Source organism: Aythya ferina (assembly GCF_964211825.1).
Source record: "Aythya ferina genome assembly, chromosome: 13".
Lineage (NCBI taxonomy): Eukaryota > Metazoa > Chordata > Aves > Anseriformes > Anatidae > Aythya > Aythya ferina.
Genome location: NC_140311.1, coordinates 8694553 through 8721350, shown reverse-complemented (window position 1 = coordinate 8721350; position 26798 = coordinate 8694553). Strand labels below are relative to the sequence as shown.

Below are 26798 nucleotides of genomic sequence, written 5' to 3'. Positions count from 1 at the left end.
GGTACCACATACTGTCAGTTTACTCGTCCTTACCAATGAACCGAATTTTTCTTGAAGTGTCATGCATTGTTAAACAGTAGCAGTTTATTACTGTGAAAGCACATACTGAGTTTACAAAGCGATATTTATAGTTCTCAGAAGATTAAACATTTTAAAACTGTTTTGGAAATACTTGATAAAGAACCTCAAAAAATATTTTTTATTCCAGTACTTCTCCAGGAGGAAAAAAATAAAAATCATTTTATTAACTTTAATCCTTTGACCCTTTTCCGTAAGAGCTGATCTTATGTGAAGCTGAATTCAGGTTTTTGTAATTTTTCCCTCTTACAACAGATTGAAATTAGTTTGAACTCAAGGGCAAGTTCTTTAATACCTGTCCAACACACCTGACGTTCTCTGGTATGAAAAGCTTGGAGTTTTCCTCATCTAAATAAAGTGGGAAGTTAAAGCTGGATTTCATCTTTCAGCTGTCAAGGTTTATGAAAGAAACATGAAAATGAAAAGTGACTTGCCTCACAATTAAGAAGAAAAGAAACAAGACCCAAATCAAAGCATGAGACAGCTATAACAGTTAACATTCATCGAGTGCTCTTCCCATAGAGTGATCCAATGAGGTTTTCCAGGCCTGTGTGGAAATCGCTGCAGCATTTTAATGATATCTTTACAGAAGAATCTTAGGTGATAAATTTTGTATTTTAATTAAAGTTGCAGAATGATATTGCTTGATCTAATAAAAACACTGCACTTAAAGCCTGTTTTATATGCAGGTTGCACTGGCTTGGTAACAACTTACCAACTTTTTCACTGGCATTCTTACAACCCTATTCTACTTAATTGGTACAATATTGGTACAATACAGAAGGTTAATCTGATCATCTGCTATTAATTCACATCAGTAGAAAATAGCTCAACAAAGGTCAGGTTTTCTGACACTCAAGATAACAATAAATACATATTAGTTTCAACTTTTTAGAATTATTTTCAGGTATACAAAGTGACGTGCAAGAAAACCTATGAAAATCTCTGTACTTACATCAGAAATTGGCTAAAGAAAACGAATTTTTGCAAAACTGTTTCCAATGTTTTCTGAAACCAGAAACATTTTTAAGGTCTAATTTCATCAGAGAGATCAGATTTTAAACTGTGAACAAAACTAGCCCAGCTCTGTCTAGTACTAGCAGAATACAGCATATTTCTTAAGAAATTTTGCAATACTATCATTAAAGTGTTTATCTGAAAAGCAGATATGCATTAATTAAAAAATTAAGCTGTTGCCGCACAAATTAGATTTATTATTGTTTCAAGTAAACGTTTCTCAGTATTCTGTATCACTGTATTTGTAAAAAGCAAATCTTTGCAACAAGAGAAACCACCACAAAGAAGTGATGAGACACAGCTGAGTATTGGGATGAAAGCAGCAAAGAAAATAATGAAATGTTACATCTGTACTAGATATTTTAGCATGCTAAAATGCTACACACAATCACATTTCAATTTCAAAGCACTTAGACAAATTTACAGTTGATTTGGGTGCAAACACTATCAACTTTGGAAAACATGGACCAACATGGACCATCCTCTTTCTTAAATTAAAAGATACCAAGTCTCTCTTCTTTGTTTCCAACCACCTTTATTTCTCTGATTGTGTGGGGGTAGCAGTGGAGGCAGAGGTGAATAAAATGAATAATCATTTGGCAAGGAGAGGAGGGGGGGAAAAAAAAGAGGCATCAAGTCATTTATATTAATGGTACATTACCTCGTAAGATCATAGGCAAAATAGAGTATTTTTAGTAGTTAAAAATCACAGAATGTCAGAACATCTAAATCTCATTAGCTCACCTTTAAAAAAAAGGTAACTAAAATTTAAAACTGACTGTTCCAGAAAGTTTGGATCTTACAAAATGCAAACTTCCTGTAATAGTCTTTCATTTAAAAGGCTCTCTCTCCCCTACGAGAGGAAAGAGTAGTTTTGGTTTCCCGGCTTAATTATATATTTGTTACATCATAACTGTATATATATATATATACACACACACACACACACATACATGTACACAGTTACACATGCAGACACACTCACTGATGACAAAGTTGAAGAGACTGGATATTTTGCATTGGTAGATAAGATATGTATTTTAATTTTTTTTTTTTTTTTTTGTGGAAGCCCTTCTAAAATGAGTTGCTAATGGTATCCAGACAAATTTCTCTAAGCATTTTTGGGATTTCCAGAAAGAAACTGAATGGCAACAACTTCAATTTCTTTTCTCTCCACCCATTCAAAGGGCAGCACAGCATTTCAAGGCCTAAGAAGAAAGGCAAGAAGTCACACTTAAGACAAATGCTTACCTAGCTCGCCCGCTGCGTTTCGACCACCAACCGCATACAAATGTCCTTTGAGGGCACTTAGGTGGAAGAAGGTACGCTTCTCATTTAAAGATGCGACTTGCATCCACTTGTTATAGCGAGGATCAAATCTGAAGACCGTGTCAACTGCTGTCTTTCCTTTTGTGTCGTAATTGCTCTGTCCACCAACTACATAAAGAAAGTTTCCAATCACAGCAATGCCATGCTGGTACCTTGGTGCATCCATGGGAGCTAGTGATTTCCATTCGTGGGCCTTTTCATCATACATCCGTAATTCTTTGCTCACAACCAGTTGCTGCCTCAGCACTCCCCCCAACGTTACCAAGTGAGTACTGTCTGATCGAATGGCAGTTCTTTCTGACTGCATAACTGGTTGCATGTATGGCATCATTTGGTAATTGCTGGCTTCCAAAAGCAAGTTTACACAGGTGTTGTCAGTTCTCATGAAGTCCACTGTTTGAACATAGTTAATAAGATCCTGGGGTGTCATCAAGGGAAATCTGATGTTCTTCATTAGCTTTGCAGCATACTCCATCCGAGGCTCCTCATACCGCAGCCAGCGACAAGCCGCCTTGAAGAGTTCAAGTTCAGTGCAGTGCTTAAGGCTATTACTTGAAAGCACAAAGGCAAGACGTTCAAAGGGGAGTTTCACAAATTCACCAGTACTTAATAATGCAGGAAAGTTCTTCAGGATGAAATTATTAACATATTTATCCACTTCTGTGAGATTGTATGTGTTGGCAATTCGCCCAACCTCAACACAGTTCTCCAATGAAACCTGTTAAGTAAATGGAAAGAGGGATCAAAACACTTTCTTAATTTGGTTTCTAAATGATAATGTAGAATTTAATGAATACTATAGAATCAGCAACATTTTCAACACTTGACATGCTCAAGGTGGTTTATATATGAGCAAATAAATATTCAATGTGATGTATATATTCATGACCACAAGGGGAGAGCCAAGGTATTCCTTATTTTGAACAAAGAAATGAGACAAGTAACAAGCAGATGGCATATATTATGTCAGATACATTATACAATGATGATACATAGCAAATATAAAGCACTCTGACTTTGAAATATTCTGCAAATGTCTTCGTAAGAAACATTGAAAATACAGTTAAAGGAATGGCGATTAGCTCAAAGTTACGTAGAATGATGAAAAAGTAGGGCTTTCCATTAGACATTTACAACATTATTAAAGCTTTTATTATTATAACCTGTTTTCCAAAGGAAGGTAGGACCTGGTTATCTTTGTAGGTCCCTTCTAACCTGGGCTGTTCTATGATTCTATAATGCTGTCAAAGAGAATGACACAGCTACCTCTCCAATTCTACCTATTTTGGACAACTTATTCCTTAGAAATGAATAAAATTGCATTTATGCATCTTTGGTAAATTAAGATGGTACTCTTACAGAATATGTTCAAAATTACATACATAGCATAGTCAAAAATAACAAAGCTAGCAATTTAAGATAATGAACATATTAGGATTTCCCTTAAAAATACACAGCACGAGATAATCTTTATTAGCGTGGATCATACCAATTCAATACTTGAATGACCGTATGTTGGTAACCATACCTTTTACGGTGCTGCTGCATCTACCCTTATAACATTTTAGACTCCTTACATTTCTAGGGCCACTCAGCATCCAAGGCCAGGGGAGAAAGACAGATGGGAGGGACGGGACATAACTTAAGTGGGACTTCAGTGAACCCAGTCACTTCACTTCTGCAGGCTCTATGGTACATATGCACAGCAAGTCAATTTTCAGACTCATGTTGAGAATTGCAGCTTTTTTGCATTCAATATTCTGGCCCAAGCTTCATTTGCACATGCTTTGAAGTCTCCTTACAGATCGAGCCAACAGCATGTCAGTCCTACTCAATGCTGGCAATTTCCACAACTTTTTTTTGTGATTCTCCTATTTTTAATGCCAAAAAAAAAAATTTAAGCTGCCACATCTTTGAATTATTTTCATGTGTGCATGTATATGTATATATAAATACACACATGTAAGAGTGAGAACTATGACCTGACTGCAGCCTAAGAATACAGAAACATTCAGTTTTCTGGCCATGACAGAGTACTGTATAACTTCAGTCTGATCACATTGCCCTTTAATAATGGGCAATTCCAAAAGTTAGTAAGTATAGGAATAGCAGATTTTTTTTATTCACTAGAAACTGATCTCATTTTTCTAGAATTAAGATCTGCAGTCAACAAAACCTTCATTCACAAGTCTTGAATCACCTTCTTAAAAATCAGAGGATCTGGATCTGATTCTTTATCTTGTCTATAAGAAACGCAGACTGACAGGATCTTTATTATAAAATATCTACACCACACATACACAGAAATTATTTTTATATTAGAAAACAGACCACATTGTTTACACTAAAATATACTCATATCATCTAGCAATGCTTATAAAACATTCTCTGATGCTCAAGAAACATTTTGATCCCTCTTCCACCTGTTTTTAAGAGACGGTATCAAACTTATTTCTGTGTATTTCCTTTTAGGCTTTGTAACTTATATTAAGTGAATATTAGAAGTAACAGTACTGTAAATTAAGGAAGTGAAACTGTACATTCCTCTGAAATTTCTATCAAGCTGAATAATAAAGGAATGAAAAGATAAAGGAATGAAAAATCACCTGTTAGCAAACAGATGACATATTACAATGCAACTTTTAACAGGGGCAAAAGAAGTTATGGCATTTAAAAAACTTACTTTTGAATACATCTACTGGTATCCAATTATAGAGATGCAGCATTTTCTCCATGTCAAGATAAGTAGAAATGTATTATTGCATATAGAAAAGGCATGCTTGAAATCAAAAGATCAAGCAAAAAAGGTACAGATTACATACCATCGGTACTTGGATTCTGGTTGCAATGAACTATTTACATATATTGTGGAATGCATGCCAATTATCAGGTGCCCAGCACAAAAGGCTACTCTAAGCTTCTCCCAGTGCTTGCATCCAGTTGATGTATTAGCATAATTAAGTTATACTGTACAACTATCCAATCGAATATATTCCTAGAATGTCTGCACTTGAGTAATGTGTCAAATTTCTCATCGTTAGTGACAGATGACCATCACATTGACAGTTTCCAGTGCCCTCCAACTTCTCATAGAATTTCCCTATAACGCTTTAATTAACCTAATGGAATTGCATTGTACTCTGATTATTTTATTATTATTACTATCATTACAATCACATGTACTACCCATTAGGCTCACAAAATCATGCCCTTTTTGGCTTACTAACAAGTCTACCACTTGCCTCAAAACAGGATACCATATTAAATATTTTCTTAAAGTTTACTTCCCTCACCAGAAGTGCTATTATCAATATCACTGTGGTCTAAGACAATGCATCATGCTAAATTATGTTGCCAAAAAAAGTTGTCAAAAATATACACTAGAGATTCTGAAGTCCTGAACCAAAAAAAAACAACCCTTCAACAGAAGGGAATGCTATAGTCCCTTCCACTTAAACATTCAAAATTAGACAGGGTTAAGTTACTAGAATGGTATTTAAACTATTTTTGTTACAGCAAATTAACAAATTATTCTCCAATACATTTGAGTTACGTTATGGTACTTATGAGAGGTGTGGAAACTGTTCTGTAAGGAAGTCAGTCAATCAGGAGTTCATCAACAAACAGAAGGAACTGCTACTTCTGGAAATCCTACTGAAGTGAATGGGAGGAATGGAAATATCAGACAAATATATAACTTTATACAACAAATCCAGTAGCTAGTGAAGATATTCATGCAAAACAGCTAAAAGCCATCGGGACAAACACCTAAGCAACATCCTAAGAAGTTACAAACTTTAGATAAGACTTATTTAACTTGAGCATTGACTACTGTGCAGAGCAGCTGCTCATTCACATTACTCATTGCGATTACTTATTACAAAGCAGAAGTAAAAATTCCAGAAAATAAGAAGCTTTTCAAAATGCTGAACACAACTATATTACTACAGCCAGAAAAAAAAATGCAAGAGTACTTCCCCCTTAAAAAGCAGTTGAACTAATTCTTTGAAATTGTGAAACAATCACTTCAAGCTCTGTTAAAAACTTAGTTGACTATAGAATACTACAAAACTGGATACAGAGCAAAATCACAGTGAATACAAACACCCTGGAGAATAACTCATGTGATATTGCACAGAACATCAATATTCAGGCATCTAACTTTTTGTTTCAATGACTGTCAGACTATGGAGCATTTAACGTGGCATTTCAAAGAGTTTAAGATTAAACAAACTTACATTCCCCTGAAATAACTATTTGTTTTGTGAGCTTCCATATACAGAAGTCCAGAAATAAGTGTAGGCATTTGACCAGTTCAGAAAACTGAGTTGATCAAACTCCTACTTTAGAAAATGTGGATTTCTATAGCAGCTGGGAGCACCAGCCCCAGAGTTAGATCCCACTCTACCACAAAACTGAAACCATCTTGCTCCCATTCTCAATTAACCAAGACAGACTTCCAAATACTGAGACCTCAATATTTGAGGATTCTCTAGTTTAATACTCTATTAATACTCTATTTTAGTACAGAGAAAACTGCAGAAGTGTTCTAACATTCAACTTGAATGGAGCTTCTCTAAAGCACAGACTCACAACAAAAGAAGACATGAGTACTCAAAGAGAAAGGGAAGGAAGAGGAAAAAAAAAAGGTTAAAGCATTTCCCCACAGACGGGGCTCACGACCTGAGATTTTAATCTCAATAACAAAAATTAGCAGTGCAACACTAAACTGTAAATAGACTGCTTTGCAAGTACAGTATACTAGTTTGCAGGGCAAAGTTTTTATTTGTTCTAACTGCGTACAATCATACGTGCTACAAGCTCCATAAATATTCTTCTTTTAAACAAAGAGTAATAGTGACTGAGGAAAGCTACTCTGGGGGCTGTTCTCCACGTATAAAAGTGCTTCATTTAGTCACTGTGAAAAGACATTTCCCAGTAAGCATTCAAAGCCATACTTTGTTCTAGCAAAATATGGAAATCAACAACATTCTCATAGCTACCGTTCTAATATAACAATGTTTCTGTATCATCTTTTTTTTTTTTTTTTTTTTTAAGTATACTATGTCCTCTAAAGAAATTACTAAAAGGGCTGACACCAAGTTCACTGGTTTACAATGATGATGATGTAAAGATCTCTGTGATAGTCACAATTATGAGCACTCTACAAAACACAGAGGTTGACTGTTAATACATTTCTTGGAAACAGCAGACAGATCTACCATTTTTTTCCACTTAAACTCTGCAAGTCCCATTCTTACGGCAGGATATAGAATGTGAGGGCATGAGCTAAGATACCAAGTAATGAATCAGATCTATAATCACTATGCCATCACTGCAACACACTTGAGGATTAGAAGAATTTTAATGTGGTATAATATTGATATCAAACTTATACTAAACATAATGGTCAGAAGAAAAAATTTCAAAATTAAAATTCTGTGAATCCAAAATACAAACAATGTCAAGACAGACTTAATTTTGACTTCTGTATAGTTTATGTTTTTGTGATTAGAACAATGACAAGTCTTTATTATTGTAAATGTGGAACAAGAATTAAGTCTTACCCCAGAGATAAGAAACACTTTACAGAAGTCCAAAACAGGTAAAATCTGCAAAAAGCTAGCAGCTTCCAAAGTGTCTTGAAGATTGTCCATGTTAAGGGAAAGTTTTGCGGTATAAATGAAATCAATGATCTTCTTTAGGCCTATTTTGTTCACACCATGAAGCTTAATGCACATTAAGTCCTGTTCCTTCATTCCTCCTGGGAAAGACGCATAGGTAAGTTTATATAATCATTTTGATTGGATTGAAATAATTTCATAAATTTGTACAAAACTAAAAAACAATTTTAAAGTTTAATTCACATTTAACAGTAGGTAGACTCTTATAGCTCACAACCTTGGACTTATTCTCCCACAACTCTGAACATGTGTTTGCGTGGCCACATGACGATTTAGAGATAGCCATATGCATTACTAACAAAAAACACCACCTGTGAACATAGCCTTGAAGTAATCACTTGCAGAAGCCATCATTGCTCTGTGAACAGGAAACACTTCATCACCATCTCCTGGAACAAGCGTCACATCACAAAGCAAACCTTCCACTCGCAGTTGGTCAAAACCCTGCAGGGAAAGCATAATGCAAAGCATCCATTTGATTTGAGAGCAGTGTAGAAATCTGTTTCATCTTCCTCGTCTACATACTTATTTACTTACATAAGTACTGTAGCTCGAAGAAGTCAAAAGGCATCAGTTGTCTCTTACAATCATAACATTCAATGATAGTTATCCTTTGGAAAACTTAAGCAGAACAATTATTTTCTATAAATGAAAAAGGAATACGAAGTACCCTGTGCCTTAGAAAGTAGCTTTACTCAACAAATAAATGTATTATCAGGAAGGAGTTTGTTTTGAAAGCCTGAACTCCAGCAACTGTTTAAAGATAGGCACTGCTGGTTTTTTTTTGTCCTACCCGTTCTGGACACAAATGCATTCTAGATACATTTCTGTTCCATGCTAGTCAATGATACCCAAATTAAGAATTTGCAAAATACTGGGGCATGAAAGGAAAAATGCCACCTGGTTCAATGGCTATCAAATTTATTACCAAAGCCTATGCGGCAATATTATAAAATAAGCTGATCTTCTCTGAATTATTCATGATGTCTAACTTTAATTTTAAAAAAAGGAAGCAATCTGAAGCCACAACTCAAATAAGATTTACCTCAAAATGTATTGACTGGGTACACTGGAAAATGCGTGGAATACTTGCTTTCTTTGTGCACTACAGAACAGAAGCTCAAACAATATTTCCTTCGACCATGCATGTCATCTGACATTTTTTCAGTACTAACAGAAACATAAATATTGCCTTTATAGATTTAACATGTGCAAAAGTCATGGCATCAGCTCCCGTAATTTTAAATTTAACATATATAGCCTTTAAGATGTTTTAAAATTACAAAGGTATGTAAAAACATTAATATTTGTATGACAAAAAAGAACAGTGCAAATGAGGAAATGAGTGATTAGCTCCAATAGATACCAGAAGCTAAACACAGCATGTGATATTTATCGCCAACCTTTCATACCAGTGAAAGAGCATAACTCATGACAGAATTCCGCTGAACTGCCACAGATCTTAAGTAAATAGGCTGTAATTATTATACCAAACTTGCATGACAAAGAACTTCTACAAAACCTAAAGGGACATGGAGAACATTTACAATTTAACTTGTTCCAAAATTTACAGACATGGGAGACGTATGCACAGATGTCCAAGCTTCAGAAACTAAACCAAAACAATCACTAGCTTCTCTGAATAAAACAAAACCAAAACAAACAAAAACTCACAACTCATTACTGTCCCAAAAGTTAGGCAATCTGTTTAAATTGGCAGCAAATTGAAAATTAAAAGAGTGTTCTCCAAGGAATTATGCCATACAGAAAAATCTGCACTCCTGAGAAGACTGCACTGGAAAGTAGCAAGAATTATGTAAGCTGTAGGCTCAACTCTGTATGCTGTGTAAAAGTACCAGCAAAAATGAATAGATAAAGAGACTTTACATTTAAACTCTTAAAGCTTCCAAGTGGGCAACATTTTTATTCATTAGAAAGATATTCTACCATTGAGATGGTCTCCTCCGTTCCTAGACAGATTGTGACTACACAGACTCAAAAGTAGACTATGTCTAGGGAACCACGTTTTTTAAAATTGCAGCTTAAGATAATCATACACACACACACAATCTTCCAACCAGAATGTTCCTTCATATAGAAGTTAGCCTGGTTTCAATAACATGCACACATTTCAGACAAGCAGAACCATAAATCAACAGAACATCCAATGTTAGGAAAAAAGTTTCATAGAATTTGGTTAATACCATTTTGTATATATGAATATATTTTTGTTCGATTTCAGAGCAAAACCAATTACATGAAGCTGGTTTTCTTCCCTTTTGTAAGATCAATAGCACCTTCACCACGTTTGATTTTTAACTTTTTTTTTGTTGTTGTTAATATAGAACTTCTGAAGATTTTCTGAAGATTTAACTTGATTGAATAGACCAGTAAAACTGTTAGATTTATTGGCAGAAAGTATTTTGTCCCTTGAGAGAAAAAGATATTCATTTGTGACTAATACAAATTAATAAATTCACAGGCTATCTGCCACATAACACCAAATCTCCAATATACACGAACTGCAAGAACATGAAATGCATTGATTTAATAGCAGTTAATATCTCGTTTGCCTAGCTCAATGTCAGTCTGCTTAACAAGCCTGTTTGTGGCATATACCTATAAAGACTAAGAAAACAGAGTAGAATGCAATTCAGCAGAGAAAAGAAGTTTCCCAGCAGTAACTTGTGTGCAGGCTCCTTTTCTGCTATGCAGAAGTTGCAGGTGCCAGCCTTCCCAAGTGCATTCCCAGGACACTGTTAGACACAGCACAAGGCATCACACCAAACCTGGCAGGGCTTTGTCATCTTAAGGTCATGAAAAAGGAAGAACTCTCCTCGTTACATCTTTAAGGCTGCTTTCACACAGAAGATAGCACAAGTGTTTGTCTTACCATTATATGATTATATTCATATACTGATTATATTCAGCTGAGTTTCTTTGATACCACTGTTACCTGATAGTTTAAGCCGTATTACCTCTTAGAAGCAAAAAGACTCCCCTTCTTACCCCCCAAAAGCTATTGCTAAAATGTGAACCTTTAACTGTTAGGAAAAGGAGTTACAGGCCATGCTTGCTTGTGGGCATTGCCAGCACAGCACACAAACATTTTTGAGACTCAGGAATGACAAGTATGGTAAATTTTTTTTTTTAAGTACAGGCATTCTTTACTGTATCCAAAATTCTCAGTACATATCAATATTGACACAAAAGTATTCAATTACCTGTAATACCACAGAACTGTGAGTATTGCTGGTGAAAAATCTTGTGGTCCCTGTCTTCGAAGACTGTAGATGGGCAGACACGCCCATATCGCTGCTACCAAGAGACACTTTCATATGAGGATCCTCCTCTTCCACCAGAGATCTAAGAAGATGAGAACAAAGAAACTTTAAGACCAAGCCCATTTCCATTAAGTGCTCTTGTATAATAAAACCACAGTCTTCTGGGGATGAAGAGTGACAGCATAGAGGCTATAGGTCAAGAAAACTAGTAGGCAACAGAATCAACCCTTCTTGGTCCCATTCAACTAAGCTAAGAAGGTAAAGTGTTACACTGTCTAAACCGTGCAAATTCACAAACTTAATTTGCAGCTAATAAATCCAGGCCCCTCCCCCCAGATTAAGATACTTTCACATTATTTTATCGCTAAGTATGCTTCTAGTATTTCAGGATACTTGGAGGGGTCTCATCAAGTTCTCAAAATCAACTATTGCATTAGATCACCAAGGAACGCTAAAAGATTGAAACATTAAATGCAATTTTAAAGTTCAGTGATTTCATTGTTATGGCTTGCATTATCTTGCTCACACAGGATATAATAGCAAATATAACTAGTAGAGTCTCAAACAGTAACTTTAAGCTACTTTTAGAAATAAAATTAGAATAATTCTTTTAGGACATGATATCCAGAATTTTGCTACTGCCAGCAACCACTTCATAATTTTAAGATTTGTTAGTGTGAAGTCAGTACATGTGTTTTTGATTCCAAGCAATTACTGTCTAAATCCAGGTAGAAAGGGCTAATTTTAGGAATAACTGTTAAAGAATTATAGCACTATTATTATCCTACCACTTTAATCTTGAGATGTAAATTAGATTTACATGAAGAGATATGCATATGAGATTCTAACTACCCTAGCCTGCAATTATTATAAAATGTAAATAAATTTCATCTCCAGAAATATTACTAGTTCCTGTAATTTCTGTGATCTAATGTACTACCTATTAGCATGAATACCGGTATAATGCATATATCCACAAAATTAATTAGCAAACATAAGCCACTAATCCATAGATAATGATATTAGTTATTAATCTCAAAATATAACCATGGCAATTTGAAATAAATGCTGCAAATATCAGATACAGACTTTTCCAAATTTTAAACATGCAGGTAAAAACATCAGCCTCCAAGCCAGTTTCAGAAATTAATTTAAGTAACAAGAACACAAATTATTTTTTCTTTTTCACTATTTTGACTGAGATCACTATAAGGATAACATGGGAATGCACAGTTGAAAAATAGTTTTTTTCTTCAAAAATTGCTTGATTTCTTTTTCAGAAAAGATTTTTTCCCCCTCCTTTTAGTACATTACCTATATAGAGCAGTTTCTGAAACTTCTGAATTATTCCGATTGCACTGATGTGCTTTGTTCAAACTCATGGTTACATAAGGTCAGCTATGAAAACATTCAAAACAAATTCACCATTCAACAGTGCACATTGGTTTCAAACAGTGAGATTTTATGCACACAGACATAACAAATTGTAGGAACAAGGGTACATCTAAATAGCTTTGACTTCTAATGTAGCAATCCAACACTCAGACATCTGAGAAAATTAATCAATGTGGATATACTGCAGCATGCAAGAATTTAGTCATTTTTGAAACTGAACTCTCTCATAAAACAAATCATGATTTTTACAATACAAGGTAGATTTCAACCCTGTGTGCTTTTCAAATTCTTTGCTGTACAGTAAATGCATACAACAATGTAACGCCGCAGCAAAGCAGTTGCTACCTGATGACCTACAATATTTTTGTTCACTTCGTTCTACGCTTTTTTTCCTTTCTTTTTTTTAGTTTGAATACAATCACATCAAGGAAAGAGTCTAACAATTTCCAAGGACATCTTGTCTTTAAATTTTACATATCTTTCAAAGAGAAGAAATATACGATAATGTTGGGAGACTTATGAGTGTGGGTGGAAAGGAACTGCAGATTCAACTTCCAGAAAGACCTTCCAGAAGTGTCAGATTAGATAGCTACTACATGAAGGGGCTTTTTAAAGATTTCTTCTAAACTCAGAAGAAAACAGAAGATGTACACATCAGTTAAGATCATTAGGGAAAAAACACATGTAAAATATTTGCTTGCCTGTTTCGAACAGGCTTTTTCTTCTGACACAGGCTTCTTCCAACAACTAAGAATACTTGATAAGGTTTGCAAACAAGGCAAAGACCTTGGCCATGATTCATTTATCCAACAAGGCAGTAACAATGGAAGCATTTTGCTGGATAGGCCACTACAGAGCATCAACATTTCTGTTGATGTTACATGGCTCCCTTCCAGCAGCTTCAACAACCTAGAAGTAACACAGCACCGCTATCTGTGCATGTACCTCCTCACTCAGAATGTGCCAACACTAGGCTGCTAATACAAGTTGCGGCGAAGTACTGGAAAAAAAAAATGAAAAAATCAGCATGCACCTGAAGTTCTAGGAGGAAGACGCTAATAAATCCTAGAAAGAGCATGCAGTGTGCAACTTCTACACACTGCCGAATAAAACGTGGCCTATTTGACAGTTCTGTAGTAGTGGATCTGGCACTAACATCTTGAAGTGTTTGCTAATTTTTAGTACAAGATTTATTTTACATGTGTCAGTGAAGGTAAATTACATTGAATTTTCGCACCTTTATCCTAAGAGGACCTCCGTAGCACGTGAAGCCTTGTTCCTAGTACACACCCAATAGAGAGGATACAATATATTTTAAAATAATTGCAATACTTAAAACTATATATTCCACATGACAGAGGTGTGGCTGTAAGCAGTTATTTCCCCTGCCTAATTTTCAGAACTTAACGGGTCTAATATCTATATCCTTCAATAAGCGCAGCAGCTCACAACTCAATGCTATTCTGCATAAGAGATTTTCACAATTTCCCTTCTATAATTGCTATTCTATAGGTACAAGAATTTGCGCACGCTAATTGGACATTAAAAAACCGAACTCCTACACTATAAAAATCAAACAATATAAACATTACAGTTCTATTCTCAAATATTAGTGTGGCTGCAATCGACTCTATGTGAATACATATAATACATATAAAGACAACCAGATTGTATTATTCTTACAATAGCTTTTGCTCTATGCTAAATAATGATAAGGCCTACATCATGTTTGATCACCTACTCCTTGCATCACCTGACAAAGTGTCCAACTGAATAGAAGAACATGCTGTCATAAAGATTTACTGTTTTATAAAGATTTACTGTTTTACTGAAATTAACTATCTACTCTAGCTGTATGCTGCTCAACATTTTTTTGATTTTGGCTTTTTTCCTCTGTGCAAGGTTACTAAAACTACAGAATAAATCTATGAATAATTTTTTTTTTTTTTTTTTTTTTAAAAAACACTTTCTCTCAATCCTATCCAAATAAAAACAAGGGGTGTTGTTGTTTTGCTTTTGCTGTGTTTTTTTTGTTTGTTTGTTGTAGTTGTTGTTTGGTTGTTCTCTCCCCCCCCCCCCTTTTTTTTTTTTTTTTTTATGTTTAAGTACACACCATTTTTATCTACAGTTTCTCTAACAGTTTAGGAATGCCCAGCACTCCCCAGAAAGTGACATTTGGAAGCTTGCTTTGGTAAAAGTTACAATTTAAATCAGCAATTATTCTGGCAACAATGCACTTATCCCCTGAATTCTAGTCTCGTGACATTCACTGAGAGAAAGAGCACTCCTAGAGTGACCAGAAATTATGTGTTTGTTATTGGCATTGTACCAGTTTTAACATTTATCTTGACATAAGAACAGAAATCCATTTTTGTAAGACCAAGTAAAAATGCAACAGCTCTTGAATACAATTTTGATACCAATGCACAAAGAAACAAAGACAAGTACCATATCATATCAGATTTATTTAAAGTTGCCTTGCAACAAAATTTCAAATTATTCAGAACACAACTTCTATTTTGTGGCCTGTAAAGTGGACCTTCAGAAATAACTCCACCATTCATACCCAGAACAAATGGATAACATGTTTTATATCTAACAGAATTCCCCAAAAAGCCTGGTAAGTACATCTGCCACATTTGGATGCTGTTACCAAAGGTATTCTTTATATTCGTTAACATAGGTTTCCTATGTGCTATAATTAATTAGATAATAATGAATGTAAATGTATTGATTGGTACTTTATTGTAAGTACAGTATATCATGATAAAGCATACTACCAAATGATAAAGCTAATTCACTTTCTAATTAATTCTATTGTTCTGATCAATAGAAGTCATTAAAGAAGTGCAGCAGTAGTGTTTTTAATCAGGGTTAAAAAAAAAAAAAAGTTGGAGGACACAGCTATGACTGCAATATATATTGATAATTCACAAGTGGCTCTAAATGTGGATATTAACACCACTTTCAAAGTATACAATTGCTCTGGATGGGCTTTTCCATTTTAAGTAATAAGACCAAGGCAACACTGCAATTTAAAATAGAATGAATATTAACATTGCAGTAGCAAAGCAGAGGAGCTTCCTGACTTTCTGCAACCTCTCAAAAGTACTCTGCAGTTCAGGGAAAGCCACAGGAGGTTAATTAGTTGCTATCACAGAATAAGCTGTCATTCAGAAGTTTCTTTCTAACCTCATGCTTATTCTTTGAAGTACAGAATATTTTTTTCCTAGCTAGTGTAACCAAGTGTGCTTTCTCATGACTCAAAGTTAATCCCCCAAGTAATTCCAAGTGATACTTTTGTAGCAATGAAATATGCATAATAGTGAGCATTATATGGACATTGATTATATATCCTAATTTCATAGCTCCTGTCAGTATGAAAGAAGATAGCTTTGCTTTTTATCATATAAAAAAAGTAACAAGTTTTGTTTGTCTAGATAATTGTCCACTAGATTCTGTTTCATTTATTCTCTCTGAAGGTGTTATTTTTAATTTTGTTCATCTACTAAAACACATCTCAACACCCTCCTTGACAGTTTGTGCAATTAGCAATTACTTTAGAACTAGAAAGAGGACTAAGACAAATGCTGGGCTATGAGAAGAGTACAGCAACAGTTCAAGAGTCTTACCAAACAAGAATCTGCACTGCCTTTTTTATAGTGCAGAGGAAAAGCATACTGCAGTATCACAGCTAATCACCATATCAGTGGGGAAAGTTCAAAACGGAAAAACCCAGTAGTGCTCTTTCATGTTTATCTCATTTGAAAGATACACATTCGGTGGCTTTTAAATACTAGTGAGACAGGTATATAATTCATAAAATCTTGTTACAGCATATGACAAAACAGAGGGGCAACAACAAAAAGTTAACTTATATTAACAAAAATAAGCCTGTAAGGTGAAAATCGTATTAATGGCTCTTTATGAGTTTTTGTTTGTTTGTTTCACTGATAGCACCTGCACATTGAGAAGTGGCCTGAATACGGTGCATAGACCGAATAGGTTAGTATTTCAGGAGAATACTAAATACGCAATTCAAAAATAGACTAATCAAAATATTTACATAGATCTGTTACAGCTCCCAATTCTCTATATAATCTCTCATGATTGTTTGCAGTGAATCACTGCAAACTGTGTGAACTGACCTCTAAAGAAGAAACAGAAGTATGTATACAGCAGAAGAGCCAGCAACCTAGTGACCAGGACAGGACATGAGAGCCTGTAGCCAGACCCAGAATTTGAACTTCACTCACTCACCCCTTAACTGAAGGCTTGCTGACAGACGCAGCTTTCTGCATCTCTAGCGTAATCACAATTTGTACCTTCCTTCAAAATATGCTTCAAGTACTGGAAATTTCCAGCAAATACTGACAAATATTTCTGAACAGGCTTGAGTTACAGGATGATTCAGAGGCTACAGGCAAATTGCTTTCTAAAGCACTTCACAAATATTAACCTGTTAAAACAGTTCATAATCATCCAAGTGACTTACAAGAAGCAGAAATCTGTGGAAGTTATGACAAGTTTTACTTTTGACTTCAATATTCCCATAGAGTTGCCACTTGTTATAGTGCTTAGAAACAGGAATAAAACAAAACTATTGTTTTGTGAAATTTTCTTAAGAAGAAATCAAACTCATTCTGATGTGACAGAAACAAGGCAGGCAACTATGAACGTTATTGGGATTTTTTTCACTTACATCTGCAAATCACCAATTTGTTTGGAACAGGCAAAGTATAGCGCACAGTCTTTGAAAACAAAATATGAAGATAAGCCTACAGCTACAGGTATCTTATAGTGCAAATTCACAGTCTTGACATAACTTAGTAAAAGTTTACCAAACCAGTATTGGCCAGGGTGCTTTCTTAATACGGTGAAACTCAGTAGCTTGTTTTTGAAAGGATTATAACCTCATTTTCTCTGACAAATTACAATCCAATGAACCATGACTTCAAGCATTGCGGTCACTGGTAAATGGCATCTTCAAAAATCACACTTGGCATGTGCCAGTACTCTGGTATTTATCAGCAAACAGAATTCCATTTCAATTTTATATTAAGACATTCCTATCACAATATAGATCTTTACTATTCAATTGTCTATCACAAATATGGCATATTACGGGCTATCCTATCCTGCCTGCATCTGTGCATGTATTTTGCTAATGAACCTATGAGAATCTCAATGAAATACAATGAAACTTTCATTTATTATTAGACTTATAGTAATTACTTACTTTGTGTGCATAGTCTGCCAAAAAACAGTTTAAGTATTGCCTATCTTACTATCTTTCCATCATGAACAGATGTTCCAGCTTCCTAAGTAATGAATTTAGGAATTCCCCAGCAAATTACTTGGCCACCTAGTAACTCAATAAGCATAACTGATATGGCAGCATTAAAAAAAAAGTTCATCATGTTTCTATTAAGAAATTCAAATAACATAACATAGGTGAACAAATTACACAATCACGGTATTTCACATTTCTTCTGTTCTATATCTTCTACTAACACAATTTCAGGAAATCCTTTATATCAGCAAATACATTACATTTTTGCACTTGTCCCCTCCTAAAATAACACCACATTTTTACAGTTTTTTTTTTTTTTTTAAAACAGGAGTTCCTAACTTCATCCCTTCATGGTATCAGTAACCAGTTTTATCATTTGTTAATGGTTTCTTATTACAAAAACAATCACAACATTTTGTATTAGAAACACAAGCTTACATTTAGCAATACATGCACAACTTCAGCCAGAACAGAAAACAAAGACAAATGGTATTTTTGGTTTGGTTGTTCTTTTTCCTGACTGGTTGACAGACCAAAAAGTGTTCACCTCTGTTGCTGTTTTGGGGGCACGTAAGGACTGACATAGGGCAATTGGTGTCATATTCTGTATCTTGTGCTGCTGCTAAACATCTGAAACTTGGACGAACACAGGAACAGCACTGGAAGGGGCACTATCTAAATGATCTGTCATACATAAAAGCATTATGAGCAGGAATCATTTTTTTATTATTATTATTTTATTTTTAACTGACTGTAAGTCCCATGCTATCAGCTTCCAATGTCATTGTTTAAAAGCCATATTTTTAATAGATGAACTAGAGGCTGGTAATACAACACTTTGGCCTTACCAGGTTACTGCAATTTCTTAGAATTCCATTTTAATGCTGTTCATCTGAAAGGGGCCACCAAAATCAGAAGTTTGCAAGCCTTTACCTCAAATGAATTAACACTGCATTGTCACTACTGCGGTTGCCATTTTCAAAATAGTTAAGTCAGCTAGTTCAGAGTAGTACTCACCTGGGGTGTTTATATTTGAATATCTCAGTTTTTACACTTGACCTGGTTTATAGATTAGAAGGGTAGTAACAGCAGAAGATGAAAGCATTTGTTTGGTACCACAACACTGAACTCTAGACCTCCACTCCAGAAGAAAAGTTATTGAAATAAAGCTTACTGTTAAATTAAAAAAACTGATGTTCCAGTTTGTCATTTATCCACATTTCCTTTAAACTAAGGCTGTTCTTTAAGCATTACAAAATGAGGACAGAAAGCCAGTCTTTATGTAGCAAGTTGTACATTACTTTCACATTGCTCTAGCCATGAGCAGCAGCAGCAGAAAAGGTATAAGGTTTTCCACAGGGCAGTAAGCAAAGGTAGGTGAGTTGCCAAGTTCAATTTCTGTTTGGACACAGTTACGGCATAAGATATTCATTGCAGTGATCAGCCTCTGATCTTGACCCAGCTTCATATCAAGAAAAAATGGATTAAACCTGAAATGATCATTGCTCCTTGTTGCTGCAGCCCTCTTCTACACATTAACACTGAACAAAGAACAAAAGCTGTGGGGATAACTGCCTGAGAAAACAAGCTGCAACAGGAACTGTAGGAAATGCATATGCAGAAGAAGTCAAGCCTACGACAAGGGGAACAGTTAATCAGTCCTACAGAAAGAGAAAGACAAGTAAAGCGTTACATTTTTAGAAAAAGGAAATTCTGACTAGGAGATGTGCACTATCTACTATTTATAGTACCATTTCAGCATTTTCACCACAGCTTTAAACCGTGTCTAAGGCAGAAATTAAGTACTGAAGCAAAGCAGTCTGCACAGCTTTGCAAGTACAATCACCATAGGTATCTAAGCTAATAGGGGAACTATAACACATGCAAACCAACTGGAATGGATCAGACAACCTCATTGTCATCAGTCAGACTCAAGGGAACCTATTTGAGCTATTCTAGAAATAAAGTTCTGGAGAGTAGTACATAAAGTAAAGCCATTCCCAACTTTTTCTTTTTTTTTTTTTCTTAAGAAAAAAAAGCCAGTACCATTTGAACTTCAACACTTGATTATCACCTTTGGCAAAAGAGTTTCTGCCCAAGCATACAAGCCAATAACAAAAACAGAAATAAATGAAATTCTGGAAACACTCAGGTGATTAAAGCAGCAATTACTGTTCCCAAATGCCAATGAACCTTGGTGGAAAGCGGGACACAGAACTAAGGATATTCCTAACACCACTTGAATGTTTTTATATTACTTGATATAAGCACACTTTGTGACCAAAGCCAGCAGAAAAGGACTGAGCAACATCAACTGTTTAGGTATGACTTCCCAAGACACGTACATGGAAAATATTCTCCTTAAAATTCTTTCTTAAACAACTAAACTATCAGAAGTCTCAAGCTGTTTGCTGCATAATTACAGCCCACTAGTTAAATCAAATATGTTTTCCACAGAAACAAAGCAATATTTGGCTCAGTCATTGCTATAAAGCTTTTGTTCCTAACTGTATTTAGTCTCTCTGGGAGCCTCAGTATCACATCCACATTTATCTGTTTGACAAAGGGTTTACATTCATTTAGCCATTTATAGCTTAAATTTGCAGACTCAGATTGTTTAATGATGCTAAATTAGAAATGGTTCTCTAATGACATTTTGCCAAAGTGGGTGTTAGTGTATTGCTTCCTACCATTAAAAACAAAAAGAAAAGCATATGCACATGCTTTAGAGCTTTTCTGAAGAAGCAGAACTAATTTATTTCCTTGAAGTCTGAAACTGTAGAATACAAGTCACTCAGAGGCTTAACATTTTAGGCTTTACTGACTCTGCACATCCTATCCTCTGACCTTCATGTTGGTCTTAGATGTTCAAAAAGCAGGTCCTAATTTTATTTAGACAGCCTAACACTTCCTGTGCACTACAAAACACAAAAACATTTTGCATGCACTAGGAGCTTACAGTTCTACCTAATGGCTTTAAGTTTAGTTTTCATATATACACAAAAATCATTAAATTAGCAGAACAGTTCCTCAGAATGAAAACAAAATTAATGGGCTAAAATCCATATATGCTTATGGTGGTACCCATACTTTCAAGACTTGGTGATAGAGTATATATTCCACTGTATCCCTGCAACAACTCCTCTCCCTGCTTGATCTTTCTGTCCCAAAACAGTAACGTGTAACACTGTAAAAGCCAGCAAATATAAAGTGATTGCACAACAAGGGTTTTCTACAATAAATTATGGCAAAAAAATGGCCAACTGGCAGATGTGGCATTCTGGTAGAATAGGCTGAGCAATACACTCAACATATTTCAATAAAAGTAATTTAGTATGTCACAGCATAAAGTCAATATTGCAACACTATGCTGTGTGAGGACAAGGTGATTCTGAGAACCTATAAGCCATAGGTAGAATCACCTATGAAGGTCTGTCTAGAAAAATCAGTAGCACTGGGAAAGTTCATGACAAGTTTCTTTTGTTTTGGCAGTTTATTACCACAATGAAATTTCACATTTCAAATTTAGAATAACCTATTGAAATACCTATTATTAAAAAAGGAAAAAAAAATAAGACAAGCAGGCATAAATGAGATGTTTGTGTACAAAATGTCTTCAATTTACAAAACAAGCCATTTCAATTTCCTACCTGTCCTATTCAGCTGCTGGCATGCATTGACAAATTATTAAAAAAAAAAAAACAAAACACCGTGGTGACTATACATTGACTTTCAACATGTTGAAATTTGAAATATCCAGGAAGTAACTGTTTAGAACAGAAAACTTGCCAAAGACAGGTAAGTTTTTGTATTGGTGTGAATGGTCTGTCTAATGCTCAAGAGCCCAACAAATGCATTTACTAAAAATGAGCAATGAAGACAATAGACACACGGGATGGTCGTATAAAAGAAAACTGCCCAATACAGATGGTCTGTGATGAATTATGTATACACACCTTTCCCTGCTTATAATCGTATAGCATAAATTCAAAGAGCTCATTGTAGAGCAAATTAAAGACTTGAAAAAACACAGAAGCATTAACCTACATAAGCAGCTAAAACCAACACTGATTACTCCAGAGTATTACGAATTTATTCTACTTTTCTGCACAGTAACTGATTTCTATTACTGCACAGCATCTCCGATTGGACATATTACAAAACAGATCACTCAAGATAGATATACTGTGTTGCAAACCCTTTGATAGCTATGTATTTGGAACAATGCATTTATTTGTCCCACAACTAGTCACTTATGAAAATAAATTCAAAAGATAATTTCCCTTTTAAAATATCAAAACATCATTAAATGTAAAAGGATAGCAGTCATTAAGTTTACAGACATGATACTACGCTTGTATTTTTTCATTGTACTTATTTTTAAACACTTTTTTACTGAAAACATGTTCACATGAAATAGGATTAGAGGCTCTCCTCATCATTGTTTCTACTACTGATTTTTTTTTACTGTTTTGTACTGTTGAAATATTACTATTGATTTATTTGTAGATGTGTGCCACAATAGTTTAATCTCCAGACTTTCCACAAACATTTCTTCCATTCATGTCAATGCAAGATATGCGCAGCTTTGAAAAACAATAATAAACGATATTGCTACTGTGAATAAAAAAGAATTCTCCATTAAATTCCTTATATAGAAGTTGATATTAGTTGATGGCATTGTGAATAATCAATAATTAGTGTGTGTTTTCTATTACACCTTGAAACTGCTCTGCTGTACATAACCAAATTGAGCTGCTGCTCACCCTCGAAGTAGAGCTTCAATTATTAACTTGTACTTACATCAATCTGTGCGGGCTGTTTGTTTTTAAAATGAGGTTATCAATGAATACTTGCAATTCTAAGAAATCACACATTTCCAATTTGTAATTATTCACTTCATCCTCCGCTCCAATTCACTTGCTGAAACTGCTCACCTGCACCCACTAACAAAGTCACCTAGGTCTGTCCCCATGTAGTCAACACAACCTCATATATGAATATAATGACACCAGTGGAGCTTGCACTTGCTGTATGAGCTTTTGCACTAATTTCAACAAAAGGAATTTATGTTCTAAAAACCCCATGAAAGAGAATGTAAAATGGCTTGATGAAAGCACACATCTGCACGTTCATAACTTGTGCACTAAGTCAGACTGCATTATACCTATACATATTGGTCACTCCAATTAAAATATCTCTTTATCTATGAAATGTCATCAGATCTCTTGATTGACTTGAGGGAAAGCTCGAGCTATTTTGGACCAGCACCACCAGAAGTCAGAGGAAGTCTGCATTTCTCTGCAGAGGGACACTTCATGCTCCATATAATGTGAGGGCTTTCTGGAAGTGTCCCTGAAACTGCAGCTGTACCTGTAACTGTGGGAAACAGTATCACCAGCCTAGAGGCAGTGATTCATTGCTTCTCCTTTCCATTGCCAAGAAAGCAGTACCAGACCCAGCGAAAATGACAGACTTCCCAGTAACAGCCATGTACTTGCCTACAAATCCATTAGCTCAACTTCATCGTGTCCCTTATTTTATATACTACCTGGATACAAGTTTCCTGCAGCAGAGGACTCTCTCACGTAAGCTCTTTATACTCATTCTGCACCTTTGGAACCACTGCAAACTTTTAAAGCAGAAACAGCAGTTAAACTGATTCAACTGCACAGCTCACCGGCCAATTAACCATTTTACAGTGGTACTTTGTACATAGATGCCTGCTTCATCCCAGCAGCCAACCATGCTCATAACCACGAGTCTTGGCATTCCAGTAAAGGGAAACTAAGGCAGAGTTCAGGTATCAAGTACACAAACCAAATAAAACACTAATAAAATCTGTGTGACCTTACCTTCAGTTTAAGATAAGTTACTTATAAATCATAAGTAGGATGAATCTTTTAACATTACGGTCACCTTATGGAAAAATTGGAATTTCATTGCAAGTCCAAAAAAACATACCTTTAAGATCTTCCTACTCTATGTTACAAATTGGACGACAACCCTAAGAGATTAAGGCATCAAGTATTACAGGGATTAAGACTTTAATTATACATTTGTATACTCTATATCCAAATTATCAAGTATAAAAGTGCTCATTTGTAAATTCAGTAGTTCTATTTGTTTTACATCAATAGGTGTTCCATTTTACGTGTCACTCTTAAGTCTTTTGCTTGATACATAAGCCTTTTGCCAGCAAGCAGAATATTAATTGTGAAAGACAACTTACAAATGCAAATGTGAAAAATGTATCAGGTAAAGCATTTAGCAAATTTAGCATAATCTCCACAAAGAAGATTAAATATTCTATCATGTATTTTACTGGTCAACCTAAATTACAAGGCTGTTTTTATCAGTTGATATATAGTCATTATGAAATAGATGCCATTTTATAATGTTTCTCATTTTTTGTTAAAGAGTGTGAGAATAATTTTGTTAGATTTAAGAGTCCTGCTAACATCAGGACTGTATGCCACTGAATACGTGTCTCCATAAACATTGGGACACACTGAATCATTATAAGATGATGATTAAGGCTGCTAATCACATATTTCTCATGCTCCAGATAAGCTCAGCATCATATAGTTAAGCATGATCACTAAACCTGCTCACATACTTTCAACACATTGAGATAATCGGCTATATGATCCCTATCATAAAAGCTGAAGCATACGGAGCTAGATTAAATATTTAAAGGTGACAAACAAAAGAAATTTTCAGCAGCACATTAGGCTATTTCTGATTTTGCTTGCATTTAGCAAATACTGTAGTTTAAAAAACAAAAACATAGACAACACTAAAGATATTATTTCCACAAAATATGTTCAAAAGCCTCACCACTCTTGTAATATGACTAAATACAAAGTATTAAAAAAAACTCATAGTAAGTAACAATTTACTGGAAATAGCTTATTTTCTGATAGCCTTAAGCATATTTGATGATGCATCCAATGAGAGAAAAAGCTTAAGCTCTTCCTTGAAAATTAATCTTAAAACAGGAGCATACACGGCACAGGTTCTATACAATCAGGTTTGCTCCTTAAACCTTAGACTTTCTGAGAACAATAGTGACCAGGCATAGATTGTGCTTCTTGTATTGCTTTGGCTCCACTGTTTATCAATACAATTCTCAGCATCAACCAAAAAAAGACATTTAAAGAACCTGAAAATACCTATTTTTATTGCTTGTTTTATATAGCATGTTCAACAACAGTTGAAGCAAAAGCCTACCTGCAAAAAAAATAATAAACTTTAAAAGGACTAATACTGTAGCTATTAAGCTGGAATACTATTGGAAAGTAACAGCAATATTTTTTCAGATACAGAAGTCATGTACACAATCACTTGTGCATTTAAAAGCAACTCTCTCTCATTTTGAAAGAGCTGCTTCTTTAAAGGCAGAAGCAATTTAGTACCCTATGTTTAGTTTTATTTCACAGAAGGAAAAAAGCCACCTGTATATGCTAACACAGAACTCCAGCAACAGAAGGTGAACAAAAGCTCCACCACTATTTGGCAAGACAAAGGCATACTGTTTTCATGTGTATTAAAATACTCACTTATGTAAAACTACATTACATGGACAAACTGAGTAACTACGTAAGTATTCAGATAGGAATGATTTATATGCATCTTTTAAGCTTTCAATTTAACTCTTAAAAATCACAAAGACATTCGATTTATATTAATGCTAAGACTTTCAAGGATAAATCAAGACAAAAGCAAGATGATTTCTTTTATATAAGAACCAACACAAACAAAAGTGCACTACAATAGAGCAGGTGATTCCACATTCAATTTCCAAGTGTAATAATCAAGAGGAGGAAATGTTAGCATATATACTACAAATAAAGCCTGCCTCAAACTTCCCAATTCAAGATCAGCTCTACAAATTAACATCAACATGAACTTTTCAAATGAACATTTACAATATTATGAATATGGCTTAATCTGCACAATTTCTCTACATTTCAACAAAGAGGGAAAGACTCGACACAACATCCATCATGAAACATCCAGGATAAAATCTAAGGGTCTACATATAAAACGAGGTAAGATTCTGGGTGCCAATGTCATTTAATATATAACAGGGTATTTTGCCACAGGGTAGTCTCATGAAAGAAATCCCACCTTATTATCCTCATTTCTCTCACTTACATGTATGCTGGAGAAAGTGGCGATGACCTGGATGTTTTAAGCACAGGAACTGGGAATTTCCAGATAGCAGGAGAGCTCGTTTTCCATTTCAATGGCATGTTGTCACCACGGTACTACAATAACAGTAAACAGCGTTTCCATAACAGACTACCAACTAGGACTTCCATTCCACACACTACTGACACAGCAGTGGCTGCTGCTAAGAACAAGGAAATGATTCTGCCAATGCCCTTAAACCGATGCTTCCAATCTGTAAAACAGGGCTGCAAGGCATCTCCTTTTAAATCCTGCTGTCCCCTAAAGCAATATGATGATTCTATCGTTCTAACTCAACAATAGTGCCACCTCGTTAGGGAAGCGCTGACTGCAGTATATGTTTAAAAAAAAAGACTGCACTGTGCACACCAGCACAATGCAGCTTTATTTAATAAAAGCAGCTAATTTTTAAAGAACTATTTCTGATGCTATTGTTCTACCTTAACAGGGACACTGCAGCACTGTACTATATTCTCTTCCTATTAGCCTCGTTTCTGACCAATGAAAGCAGAAAAATGGGTT

General features: G+C 35.1%; 1 protein-coding gene across 6 annotated transcripts in view; it reads right to left on the bottom strand.

Annotated features, from left to right (window-relative positions):
- KLHL13 (kelch like family member 13) overlaps positions 1 to 26798 on the bottom strand; it is a 72678-nt gene that overhangs the window by 7713 nt on the left and 38167 nt on the right. For 4 of the 6 annotated variants that reach the window (XM_084534391.1, XM_084534393.1, XM_084534394.1 and 1 more), the window contains 4 exons: positions 11333 to 11474; positions 8420 to 8552; positions 7992 to 8188; positions 2347 to 3142 (listed from right to left, as the gene is read on the bottom strand). In XM_084534391.1, coding sequence (XP_084390517.1) covers positions 2347 to 3142; positions 7992 to 8188; positions 8420 to 8552; positions 11333 to 11474 — 1268 coding nt within the window. Of the gene's footprint in view, positions 1 to 2346; positions 3143 to 7991; positions 8189 to 8419; positions 8553 to 11332; positions 11475 to 23631; positions 23701 to 26240; positions 26732 to 26798 lie in introns of those variants that run through there. The other 2 variants (XM_084534389.1, XM_084534392.1) reach the window with 2 other exon arrangements.